Here is a 12,779-nt window from a genome sequence, read left to right as displayed (position 1 = left end):
AAGAATACCCTAATTACAACACAATTTAACTTATAAATCTAAAATAGGATAAAATGCTGAAGTGATGACATTTAACTCCAAAAGGTCAAAGGTCAATTTCAGTGTGACATCATAATGTTCTGCAAAAACACTTCTGGCCATTATTCAACCCTTTAACTAACAACCACAAGGCAGTAATTTTAGTTTTGTTACTGTGGCTTGTACAAATATTTCATTTTTTTAGTATTATCTGGAACTGTGAATTAATAGCATATTTACTACTGCTGATTTACTCATCATTGTATGATGCTGGTAATGGGAGTTACTGGAACATATCCCACTATAATCAAAACAACATAAATGTATAAATTCATTCAAATGTAGCCATTCAACAAATGGCTGATTAAACATCCTTCCAATGTGCATGTCTTCAGCATGGAGAGGAGGTTTCACCAGCAGCCAGTGACCTCGCCATGGTGCTGACCAGAGGACTGAGTATGGAGCAGCAGAAAAGCAGCAGAGACTCCCTGCAGTACTCCAGTGGATACAGCACGGAGACCACAACCCCATCCTGTTCTGAGGACACCATCCCCTCACAAGGTGAAGCTCTAATCAGCTACACTCTACTGCAGCTTTTAATCTTGATCAGCCCACATTTATTAGATTTCTCCTGGCCACATTCATCATCTTATGTTTTTGTAAAGTCTCAGCCTGTGATGGGATGGCGTTATGAATTTTTAAAATTGAAACATCAATATTTACAAGCTCTGCAGAGTCCATCATTTTCACTAGGACCCCTCCATCTTTAGAGTGTAGTATTAAAATCAAACAAAGTGAATTATCCTTTTAATCATCCACGCAGCAGGAACAGCAGATGACAGATGTAATTTAACACTTTCCTTCATTGCAGCCAGGAAATGACAATATGAAGATGAAACTGAATAATATTAACTGTCTTTCTGCATAAGTGCAAACCTTTCCAAATAATGTGACTACCCCGGTCTTAATCCAACATTGTGACCGTTGTACTGTGTTTTTCCTTTTTCTTTTAAGATGGCGATTCTCTTCTCAGTCACCTCTCTAAAAAATGTATCATCGTCTCCTTCTCTACCTTCTCCTTCCCCGTGTGCTTTAGGTTCAGATTATGACTGCTACTCAGTGAACGGTGATGCTGATGGTCCAGATGGACAGACGGAGTTTGACAAGTCCTCCACCATTCCTCGCCACTCTAACATCGCCCAGAACTACCGCCGCATGATCCAGACCAAGAGGCCAGCCAGTACAGCTGGCCTACCCAGTGGTGTTCTCGGTCCCGGTGCTCATGGGATACCAGGGCAACCTGGTGGAGCTGGTGGAGGTGGAGCAGGTACTCCTGGCACTGCCACCATCCGGCGAACCCCATCTACCAAACCGGGCGTGAGGCGCACACTGTCCAATGCGGGTCCCATCCCCATCCGACCACCCATTGTGCCTGTGAAGACACCCACCGTTCCTGGAGACTCACACTCACCTGGGGCAGGTGGCGGTGGGTATGCAGGCGGAGGACATGCAGGTGGCGTGCCTGTGCGCGTAGGCAGCGAGGAGTGCGTGTTCTTCACCGGAGTCGAGGACGCACAAGGTGTGCTTGATTATGTGAAGGCGTCACCCAAGCGCCTCAGCCTGCCCAACACCGCCTGGGGATCAGGGGCAGCATTAGAGGTCTACGCCCAGCAGCATGGGGGCCTTGCAATAGGAACAGGCTCAGGGGCCGGATCAGAGGAGGATCAGATGATCGCGGCCAATCGGCACAGCCTAGTGGAGAAGATCGGCGAGTTGGTAGCCAGTGCACACGCCCTTGGAGAGGGCCAGTTTCCTTTCCCTGCCCTCCCCGATGACCCAGCCCCACCTCCAACTGGCCTCATCGACTCTCAGACAGGGACAGAGGAAGCAGAGGGGTCCGGCGACATGTTGACCACTATCAGGAGAGGAGTCCGCCTTCGCAAGACCGTCTCCAACGACCGCTCTGCACCACGCATCTTGTGATTGGAGGAGAAGCAGGAAGAAGATGATACTTGTCAGCCAATAGGGAGTCAGGTGTTGGTGTGGTGCAACCCAACCACCTAGTACATACACAAAAACTTAACAATGTAGGGACAGCTATAATATAAAAGAAGATGAATGAAAACAAAAACATACACAAAAAATAAATTTAAAGACACCATTAGATTAAATGATATATAATATTATGATAATAATAACATTAATAATGTTAATCCATGCTGACAATTAAAATTTAAATACTGAATATTGACAGGCTCCTAGCAGGCCACTATAACTAGTGTGTGTTGGACGCATGTTTGTCTTCTCTACACCCTCACCCAGGGACGGAAAGACTTGCAGGAAAAACAGAAAGGATTGAAAAAGAGGCAAAGGAAGAGCGAAAGACTGGGTTCTGTTCTGTTTGCCAACTTACACTTCTCCCCCATCCTCTTCTCCGACTAACCCAACCATCTAATCCCAGATGAAAGACTGACGACTGAAGGAGGGGCCAGTGGAGGCGAGAGAGAGGAGGGGGTCAGAGTGCCATGTGACCAGCTGGATTTGAACCTGTCTCAGCAACAGCACACTGTACTTATTAGCCCACTGAACTGACGCTTTGGTATTAGCACGGGGAGCTAACAAGCCGGAGGGCTCCTCTGGTTCATCCTAATGTAAAAGAGTCTTTAAAAAAAAAAAATACTGTTGGCATTGAACCGTGCTAATGCCCCCTTCCCCTCTCTCTCTCTCTCTCTCTCTCTCTCTCTCTCTCTGTGCAGTGTGTGTGTGCATTCATTTGTATGCATGTATGCAAATGTGAAATTTGAGCGTGTGCACATGTGATTGACTGTGTGTGAGTGTGTGTGCGTGCGAGGGGGGGTGGGTAGAGCTCTGCTGCAGGACAGCTGGTTGCCCAATGAGGGCAGGGCTTTTCTCCTGTGTGTTGTGGTTGTATTTTCTTGTTTATATCGTGACGTCATTTACCTTGTTGCCACTGAACGAGAAGTTACGATAAGTAATCCAGGCGTATAGATATATTCATATATATTTTCTAGAACCAGAGAGAAAATGTTAAATCAGAAATGGAGCAATAAATGTGTTTTATTTTCTTGTTTTGAAAAATGAGGATTGATGGAGTATTGTGGATCCTCCTTTGTCACATTCAGGCAATCATCAGGAATGCTAAATTACACATTGACTGTGAATTCATGCCTAGCCAGTTTCGGCGTCTCTCTCTCTCTCTGTCCCTGTCTCTGTCTGGGGGAGGAAACTGATTACAAAAAAGTTGACGAAAAAAAAAAAGGAAAACTGTAAGCACTTTGATAGGTGGTAGAGTATGTACAATAGCCACTAGGTGTTGCTCTAGTCATACTGTCTGATAGGGAGAGTGAAAGTGAGAGAGAAGGTTGCCAATAAGACACTGTCCTGAGGAAATTATTTAATTTGCAGAAGAAAAAGAAGAAGAAGAAGAAGGGAAAAAGAGGAAGTGATAAAGACTTGTGGAACTGGAGTGATTGGTCAAATGAGAGATGGGATAAGAAAGTAGAGCTAAATATTTATCTAAAAACGGATTTGACATCAGGGCCCTTCAGGGTTCGACAAGCCATCGCCTGCTGTGGATAGTGAATAGTGCTGAAGGTTTTATGATGTGGGTGCACTGGTATCTGATGGATTGAACTTACAATGCAAAAAACACACTCCACAAAAAGGTCAGACTATGTTTGGAAAAAGAATTTAAACATCCAAATGACAAACTAACATATTTTCTCATTATTCATGCATGCTAGTCCAGGAAAACATGTCTCTGACATGTCTGTCTCCATCCCATAACAATGGAGGAGTAATTTTTTTTGTGGTGCTTAAAGCACTGAAAAATGACAATAAAAATAAAATCAACAGCTACTTTTCTGCCCAGAGACAATGGTGCCATTACTTTTGACTACTGTGAAAAAAGTAGCTGAAAAACTGTTGACAGCACATGCTGTGAATTATCTAGAGTAACAAGGATGCTGTCTCAGAAAAGACACATTACTGTTGAATACTTTTTGATTCTTTGTGCACAAAAAATTCAATTCAGTTCATCTCCGGTGTACTGAACTGGAGGCAGAAATCTCAACACCTGGACAAATAAAGTCAAAACAATCAACAAGCCTAGATATTATAGATATACAGTACAACTGAGAAAATAAGTTTGTAACTGGGATTCACCAACACTTAAACATAAATCAGCCATAGACTTAAGATGTATTTTTTGAGTTTTTGAAAAAAAAAAAACAGTGGAACTGTTTCTAATGTCCAAAAATACTTTATGTTACACAGTAATCTTCCCTCATGTTCATGTGTAAATACATATCAGCACGACAGATTTGCATTACTGGAAAGCAAAGTTAAGCCTCGAGCATGGCTGAACAATAAGTCTGTTGCCCCAGATTCGCTCCAGTTAAAACCTGCTCCCTGCACAAACTGAACTACAGCAATCGTGTGTTTGATTTAAAAGGATATCAAGCTATACAAAAACAAATTGCAGAGGACTATAGTTACACTAATGTTCCAATAGAAGATAAAAAATTATGAAACACAGAAAGAGAAAACATACAGTTTGTTGCTAACAGTGTTTGGCAGCATCAAATTACTTAGTAAAAGTGTGATCGGTAGCTAATAGTAAGGGATTACAATTTGAAATGCAGACATTACATTTAGGGGGTTAATTGTTTGCTGTCTCACAGAGAGTTTGATGGGGGATTGATAGCCATCAGCCTCTGCAGGTAATGGGACAGACTGCAGCTGGCCTCATCAGCTTGACGCAGGAGCAGGAGGACGGTTAGCCTCTGCCAAAAGAGGAGAAAAAAACACATCTTCCAGTAGCTCCAGAGTCGTCTTACAGTATTTCTAGGTTGTGTTTTCTTAGCTGCCAGTTAGCAACTAGTAGCTTCGTCTTTGTCCAAGCCATCAGTCGAGGGTGGGTCTGCTCTGGAGTGCTTCCTGCGGGGCTAAGCTAACGTTAGCCGTTGATGGTCTTGTTTTGTAGGTCCACATGTTCTGAGCACAGACTATGTGACCTGTGGCTGTGGAAGCTTTGAAGCTGTTCAAAGGCACCTTTGATGAAGTGCTAAGTGCTGAAACTGAACTAACAAGGAACGTAGCTAGCTCCTATACTGCTGTTACGTAGTGTTTAATGAGGGGTTGATTACATTTTTCATTAGTGGTTGTTAAAAAAGTGGCGTCACCTGAAACATAAGCACATTTATACCAGCATTTATTCAGTCACAGGAAATGAATGTAGTTCTAGAAATCAAGTAAAAAAAAAAAAAAAATCACCAGGCTACCCAAGTACGGTTCAGCTGAGTTCAGTGCAAATAACCCAGTTTGGCTCAGGACATGGCTGTGTGAGAGGATTATTTGTGGATTATTAAAAAGGTGAAACCTGCTTGATGCATTCACTGATAGATAGATGGAGAGTGGTTTAAATGAGATGTTTTAAGCTGACAGAGAGAGGAAAAGATGTGTGGGATGAGCATTTCACTGCCTGTTCATACAGTATGTACTGTATGTGCTGTACCTGTAATCGAGAATCAGGCGCACAAATTTGGTATAATGGTTTGTTAGAAAATATTACATGGACTTTTCAGTTTTTTTGTTTTGTTTTGTTTTGTTTTTTTTCGTTTCGTTTTTCATTCTGCAGTACTGTTTGAATATTTAGTCTCACCTTTAATTAATGTAAAAAAGAAGAAAAAACTCCAGCTGTAACACAAACTACTACTGTGTAACATATGGATGCAGGATGTGTGGGCTGAGAGTGAGTGTGTCTTTGTTTGGCTGTTGAACTGTAGGCTAGTGAACTCTTCATCGACATGTCTGTACGCGCTTCTAGCAGTGACCCGGACACAGCCAGCGACACAAGCGCTCTTTCATGCTCTTTCCGTGGACTTACTTATTTCTTGCTGAATAGAGCACTGTTGTAGACAGACTCGTTTATGGCTGTTTGAAGGAGAAAATTAGGATGATTTAAGTTAAGAGAGACAGAGAGGACAATGTTTGCAATTTTTAAACATTGTAACCCTCTGCAAGCACATTTTTGTTTTTAAATTTTGAGACAGTGCTTCAGCAAGGAGATGTTTTTATTTTATTTTGTCATCTCGGGGGGGGGGGGGGACTACTGTATGTGTGTTGTCACATGAGGATGCTGTGTGATGTATCAGGTGAATCTGACTGGGTGAGGGGGTGGAAGGGAAGAACAGCGGGCTTGGACTTCATCCCCCCAAAAAAACAGAAAAGTTTTGGGTGGTTGGGTGAGAAAATGTTCATCTGAGGTGTTTAGTATAAGACCGCCTGTCGAGGTCACACTGTACATGAATACACGTATGTATGCTGAATGTACTACAAGCTGAAGGGTGATATCAAACTGTACATGTGTGACTTGCTTGAAATGTTGCAATGTCTGAATTTTGCTCTTGTACAACTGAATGAAGTTTCCAGTCTAAACAGCAGGAAAGCAATACAGGGGTAGCGTGCATGTACGTACATTCACAATGATGTTCCAGTGTGGGTACGTTAAAGGAAAATACCACTGTTTTGTCCGCTCTAGGATACTTGTGTTCCCCCATTTGCAAGCAATTCCATATTGTGTGGCTCTAATGGTATGATTTGGAGTTTTACTATATCCAAGGACACTGCTAGAGCCGATTCCACTAGTCTGAATGTTTATGTGCTGTGTGTTTATCAATTCCAGTGCAAACTGAACCAACTGAACTCACTGCCAGTGATCTACAGTAAGTTATTGCTTGAATAAAGGGTTTATAATGCCCTGCAGAACAGACACGCTGCTGAATTCCAAATGATGGATAATAACTCAGGACAATGTAGGGTCTTCGCATTGACTGAGAGGTCAAGACAGTCAGATCTAACTGCACACACCCTGTCATGCAACAGGATGACTGGCTACAGGATGAGTGTGAGATGAGAGAGTAAGATACAACAGTGCTATTTTCCTTTAAACTGCCCAATTAACAGCACAAAAGTTATCTAACTAAACAATAATGTCTTTTTTTAACATGCTGAATTAACTGTGTACTGAACTAACTGTCTGAACAAGCTGAAATAACTACTCTGCTACAGATGTGTCAATATGTCCATTTTTATGAGTGTATGTGTAAGTGGGTAGAAGTAGGCCTACCGGCACGTGGGCAGAGTGGGAGCTACAGTGACAACAGGACATTCTGCAGGAACACACACAGACACAATTACATGCGTGCAGGCATGCGTGCGTACTCACAAACACACACACACACACACACATACATATACACATGAAAAACAATCCCTTCTTCCTCAACTGAAAAAACTACAGCATGTCTAAACTGAACAAGCACTGTAAAAGGTAACAATTTCACATTCATTTCGTAACTTCAGTTAAAATGTTGGAAATATGCTGTAATTTCTTTAGCTAGTAGCCGTCTTGTTGCCTAGCAAGGCCTGTGTGTGAGCTAAACAACATCTAGATTAATACAAACATGGAACATGGTGCATTTCTTTCATGCTACGGCATGCATACATGATGAAGAGCTGAAATAATGATGTAAGAAAATATTGTCATTCTGGACATACAACTAGTCCTTCAGACTATAGTGCTGTTGAGTATGTATATGCATAAAATATATGACAGCTTGTCAAATGTTAAAGGAATGGTTGGACATTTTAGGAAACACTCTTGCTGAGACCTAAATGAAAATGTTGATACCACCTGAAGCCACAGCCAACAGATGATTAGCTTAGCTTAGCATAAAAACTGGAAGCACAGGGAAACCAAAACCCTTGTCCAAAGTTAAAGGTCCCATATTTTACACTTTTCCAGTGTTTTATTTAAAGTATTGATATCCACAAGAATATATATTTGTGCATTTAAGAACCAAAAACCATCTCAGTGTAGTTTTACATCTCCTCTCATACAGGTCAGTGAGCCAATCAGAAGAGAGGATCTGAGCTTCCCCTCTGATTGACTGACTGTTTTCTGAGTGATCAAATAAAAAAACAGCAGATATCAGTAAACACCCAGAGATACCAAATCCTTCAAGGCTAGCAATGGGTCCAGGTGGATGGGGCTTGGGACATGGCTGAGAGCAGTGACTGTTTTGTTGTGACATCACAAAGTTCAAGAAGTCCTGACGGCTCATTTTAAGGCTCAGTTTCTGAATACAGGCTGTGTGCATTTCTCTGTGGACTGAGGCTTTGATACTTTCACAGTATTAATATAGAACCTAGACCTGCTTTATAATCACAAACACATGAACATCTACCATTAGACTGTGTGGGACATTTAAACAACCTGCCAGTGTGTCTGATTAACACTATATCTTATTTGTTTAGTCTGCACAAAATCTTCAGTGGTGTGCTGTTATGGGGGGTAATGCTCTGTGCTGTTTTCTTGGCTGGTCCCCATCACTTCCTGGACTTCCTGCTGTTGTGTGACTTTCTCACTTTAGAAAGAAAACAAATAAATCTAGCTACAAACCAAATTTTCCAAAATGCCAAGCTATTCCTTTAACCTTTAATGAAAAATTTAGGATAAGTTTTAGATGGTTAGACTATAGTGGGACTGAGACATAAACAATCAACAGCAACATTGTCTGAAAAGGCTGGAGGTGTATGAAAACTGACAATTAACGAAGTCTGGAATTTGCATTTTAAGGCTCATGTCTTAGACCAAGCAGTATGGAGAAAGCAAAAGAAAACAGAATTTGCAAATCCCTCTGATCCCAGACTTTTTTTACACCTGTGCATCCCTCTCTTTGATTTACTCTTTATTATCTTCCTTGTTCTTTTCTCACAACACCCCTCTACTTTCATCCACTGATTGCTACACCCAGGGATGCCGTCTAGCTGACAAGTTAGAAAACAATGCTTGTCACGATGAGAGTTTCAATGGCTGCACTTCGTCTCTCTGTGCCTCACAACTCATCAACGCTAATGAAAAATAATTGTGATGAAGTCTTTATTTTCACCACAGTCTACAGTGAATATGAGCTCAGCTCCCTTCCTCTCTCTCTCTCTCTCTCTCTCTCTCTCTATCTATCACTCTCCCCTTAACACTCCTCCCTCTTCTCTTCCCATGTGTGTCTCTATATTGTATGTCGGTATGCATGTGTGCAACACTTCATATGTGGGCGTGTGTGTGGTAATGGCCAACGGGAGGTATCTTTATGGGTCCAGGGTGTGCTGTGCAAGGAAGGGATTGGAAGGTTAACTCAGGCAAATCTCTCCCTTCTGTACCAGTAACATCAGCTGGTTTCAAAGCATCTGGACGTCAAACACCCCATCTCAGCACTGGATTACACTTTAATTAATTTTGATCAAGCTATTTTTGGTTTAATCTCACTAATATCTGGTATTGCTTTGATGGTTGCTTGGTGAGCTCCTGTCAGAGAAGCCTACAAGATGCAAGTGCAAGCAGTAATTCAACATGTACTGGGTGTTTTACCCACACTGGCATCACAAAAAAATCTGCATAGTCTTTAGTGCAACAATTAATTCCTTAATTAAAAGACTAAGATAAGGAAAAAACCTTTAATACTTAAATGAACATTTTAAGGAAACCTTAAGGAGAACACTTAAGGGTGTTTAGTGCAACAGCTTTTATAGGGTGTGGAAAGATGAGATCTGAGGCACGCTCTAAAAGTAAGTGCTTTTAATAAGGTATCTATGGTGTCTATGATGACTATGATATCTTGTATAACTTTCTTGGTGAGCCAGTAAAAACTCATCTTACTGTGTCAGTAATCAGCTGTTCTCCAACCACTGTTTGAGATGTTCCATCTGCAGACTTTAACATCAATATTATGGATTCTCAAGGAAGTTTTGAATCACAGCAACTTGTCATTTTGTTGTTGTGACATAATGGAATTAAAAGCAGGGTAAAACATTCAGCCACAGCCAACTCACCCAGTAATCGTGTTGACTGTTCGCACATTCAGATGAGTTTCCGTGGTTACTCAGATTTATAGGAAATTGGCAGACTTCCACTGTGAGCATTTGCTCACAGCATGAACACACCATCAGAAATCTATGTGGAAATGTTGTGGACAACAGCCTTATTTGTATTGTGGAGCGATTCTCAAAACTTCTGTTCCCTTCAAATACATATACACTGGGAATTTACTGTATGTACGAAAGAAAAATGTAAAAATGTCACCTTTTTGAAATATTTGACATGAGACAAATTAGCTGTATGTAAAACCCGCTCCTTTAGTGATCCTCCCAGGTTATATTAGATGAGTACGTGTGTTCATGACTGTAAGTGTGTGTATGTTGCACAAGGAGATGGTTAAGACCCCTACTGTTCCTCCCTCCCTCCCTCCTCCCACACACAATCTGTCAATCGTTCCTGCTGTCTAATACCGAAGAAATCCGCAAACACACCCACACGCACACACACACACACACACACACACACATTTGAAGCAAACATGACTAAGGGAGATTCTCAGAAGCTAAAGAGGGTCCACTGAGTTTCTCCAGCAGATCATGATGAAATGCATCGCAACTTCCTGTCACACAGCCATGCAGAACAGAGGGGCCACAGTGGCCTCCTGGTGCCACTGTATCTAAACTGAATGTCTTACTGTCAATTCTCCAGTTCTCGGTAGTGTCTCTCGCTCGCTCGCTCGCTCTCTTTCTCTTCTTCTTCTTCCTCTACAGCCACCATCTGAACTCTACAACAAAGTCTCTCCACAACTCACCACTGAGGCGTCGATATAATTTCTATGAGGCTATTTTGTTGAAAGGCTAACATAGTAACAGTCAACATCTGCTTTATCTTTCTGTACAAACTGATCCCCTGCCCCTCTCCCCCCCTTGAGTAGCCCTACAGGCACTGTGGTCTTGTCTTTCTCTCTTTTTCCTGTCCCCTCTTCTGCTCTTCTTCTTTAATTTATTGTGAATTCATTTCTAAGGTCGTTTCGCCTGTCGCTGATGATAAGGTTTTTCTTTTCTGTCTTCCTTTATGTACAATTTACCCTCTTTTTTTGTTAACTTTAGTCACTGCTAATGTAACAAAACGCACTGTGATGATTCCAGTATTAATAAAAGTTGTACTTAAACTGTGCGCTGCTGTGTGTGGTGGGTCTTATTATTCAAGAATGAAACAAGGTCAAGGTCCTGAACTTTCCCGCCACGGTTCAGTAGCTACAGTGCACTGAGAGACACAAATGAATTTGAGTCAGTGACTTGAGCAGTAATAACAGTGTGACACTGTAAAGGTCCTGCGTGATCAAACTTGTGAGGAAGAGATTATATAGAAGATAACTCTAATGTCACCAATAACATTAAATCAGTTACTGTAAAAAAAAAAACAAAAAAAAAAAAACACACTGTTGTCAATGACACAGCAGTAAATAAAAACATGGCTCAATATGAGTGTGAGTCAGTGATGACGACCAATACTAAAATAAATCAATTATATATTCAGAAAGTTGTCTGTTGCTTTTATTGCTTTGTATAATAATAACTCTAGTCTAGTTCGTTGTTTGGGACAAAATTTGAATCAAACAGATTAATTTGCATGAAAAGTTTTAGTACTGAAATTGCTACAGGCAATTGTGCAAATGTAAAACAAGGAACATTTTTTTTTTTTTTTTTTTTCATAATGTGAAAAAAAAAAGTTCAGTTCAGTTCAGTTATATTTTGGAAGTAACCTGACACACAGAAACTGATGAAGTTGCCAAGAATGGAGAAACTAAACCGGGTCCCATTCACAGCTTCATGGACATTACAGTTTCCTGAAGTGAATGCTGAGTTTGTGATCTCTATTTTCTGTGTCATTGCCCATGATAAAGAGTTGTAGATAACTCATGAAGGTGGAAATGAGGCAAGTGATGAGAAATTAGATGTGTTCTGTCGTGTGCTGGCAGGGGGAGCCCAAGACCTTTGAGTTGCCCATGCAGATGCCAGTCTGGGGCACGAGGAGCGGCAATGATACATGCTACTTATCTACCACAGATGGGCCATTGCCATGTATGTCAGACAGGCAGCCAGGATACACTGACCTCAACCAACACATCAGCTAATGTCCTCAGGTTGTCTGAGTTTCTGTTCAAAAATAAATGGACATGCATTCCTCCATACAAAAGGAGTTAAAGAACCAATTTGATCTTTCTTTTGAAGAATGAAGTAGCACTGAATCCAGAAAAATTACTTTTTCATAATCTTTTATTCTGTATCTGTTTCTGGCAGTAACGTACCAAGCGAGGGCTAGATAAAGCTAAAAATAGACATCAATTAAAATGATAGTGAAGTGGAAGATAACTCTCTTTACATCGGATCTCAGAACAGCAGAAATGATCTGATATTGCCTGTTCGCCTCCATGGTGCCATTTGCTGCCCTCTTGTGGCTGCAGTCTCTGGAAGCTAGCTTGAATGTGAGCCGTCGCATCTATAGTTTCTGTCTTCATGGGACAGTGCCCTGTTGACAAAGGCTGGGGCTTGTCAAGGATATATGTGAAGTGAGGAAAATGCTGGGATCTTACATAAGCAAAGTATGCTTCCACTGCTCTGAGATCAGCTATGATATTGCAGCATTATATACATGTGCAGACATGCGTGGAAACTAAACTTGAACATTATTAAATCACTTCCACAGTCTTTTGTTACTTAGCATTAAGAGGCAGGCGTGGCAAGTAAACATAGTTGGTTGTTCGGCTCTGCTTGCCTGTCTGTAAAAAGTCACTGCACACCACTGCTCTCTGGGGGGGACGTTCACTTTCCAACAAAAGAACCAACAAAAGCTGCTTCTG

General features: G+C 41.4%; 1 protein-coding gene across 3 annotated transcripts in view; it reads left to right on the top strand.

Annotated features, from left to right (window-relative positions):
* The window catches only part of mtss1lb (MTSS I-BAR domain containing 2b), an 81,013-nt gene extending 69,921 nt beyond the window's left edge, over positions 1-11,092 (top strand). For all 3 annotated transcript variants that reach the window (XM_071488437.1, XM_071488438.1, XM_071488436.1), the window contains 2 exons: positions 414-579; positions 1,115-11,092. In XM_071488437.1, coding sequence (XP_071344538.1) covers positions 414-579; positions 1,115-2,001 — 1,053 coding nt within the window. In that variant the 3' untranslated portion in view covers positions 2,002-11,092. The remainder of the gene's footprint in view (positions 1-413; positions 580-1,114) is intronic.
* Positions 11,093-12,779: the final 1,687 nt, after the last annotated feature.

This window comes from Trachinotus anak, unplaced genomic scaffold, assembly GCF_046630095.1.
Source record: "Trachinotus anak isolate AG129_WGS33_773 ecotype Australia unplaced genomic scaffold, CSIRO_AGI_Tana_v1 ptg000011l, whole genome shotgun sequence".
NCBI classification, from domain to species: Eukaryota; Metazoa; Chordata; class Actinopteri; order Carangiformes; family Carangidae; genus Trachinotus; species Trachinotus anak.
The sequence above is the reverse complement of the archived record's forward strand: the minus strand, read 5'-3'. Positions and strand labels throughout refer to the sequence as shown.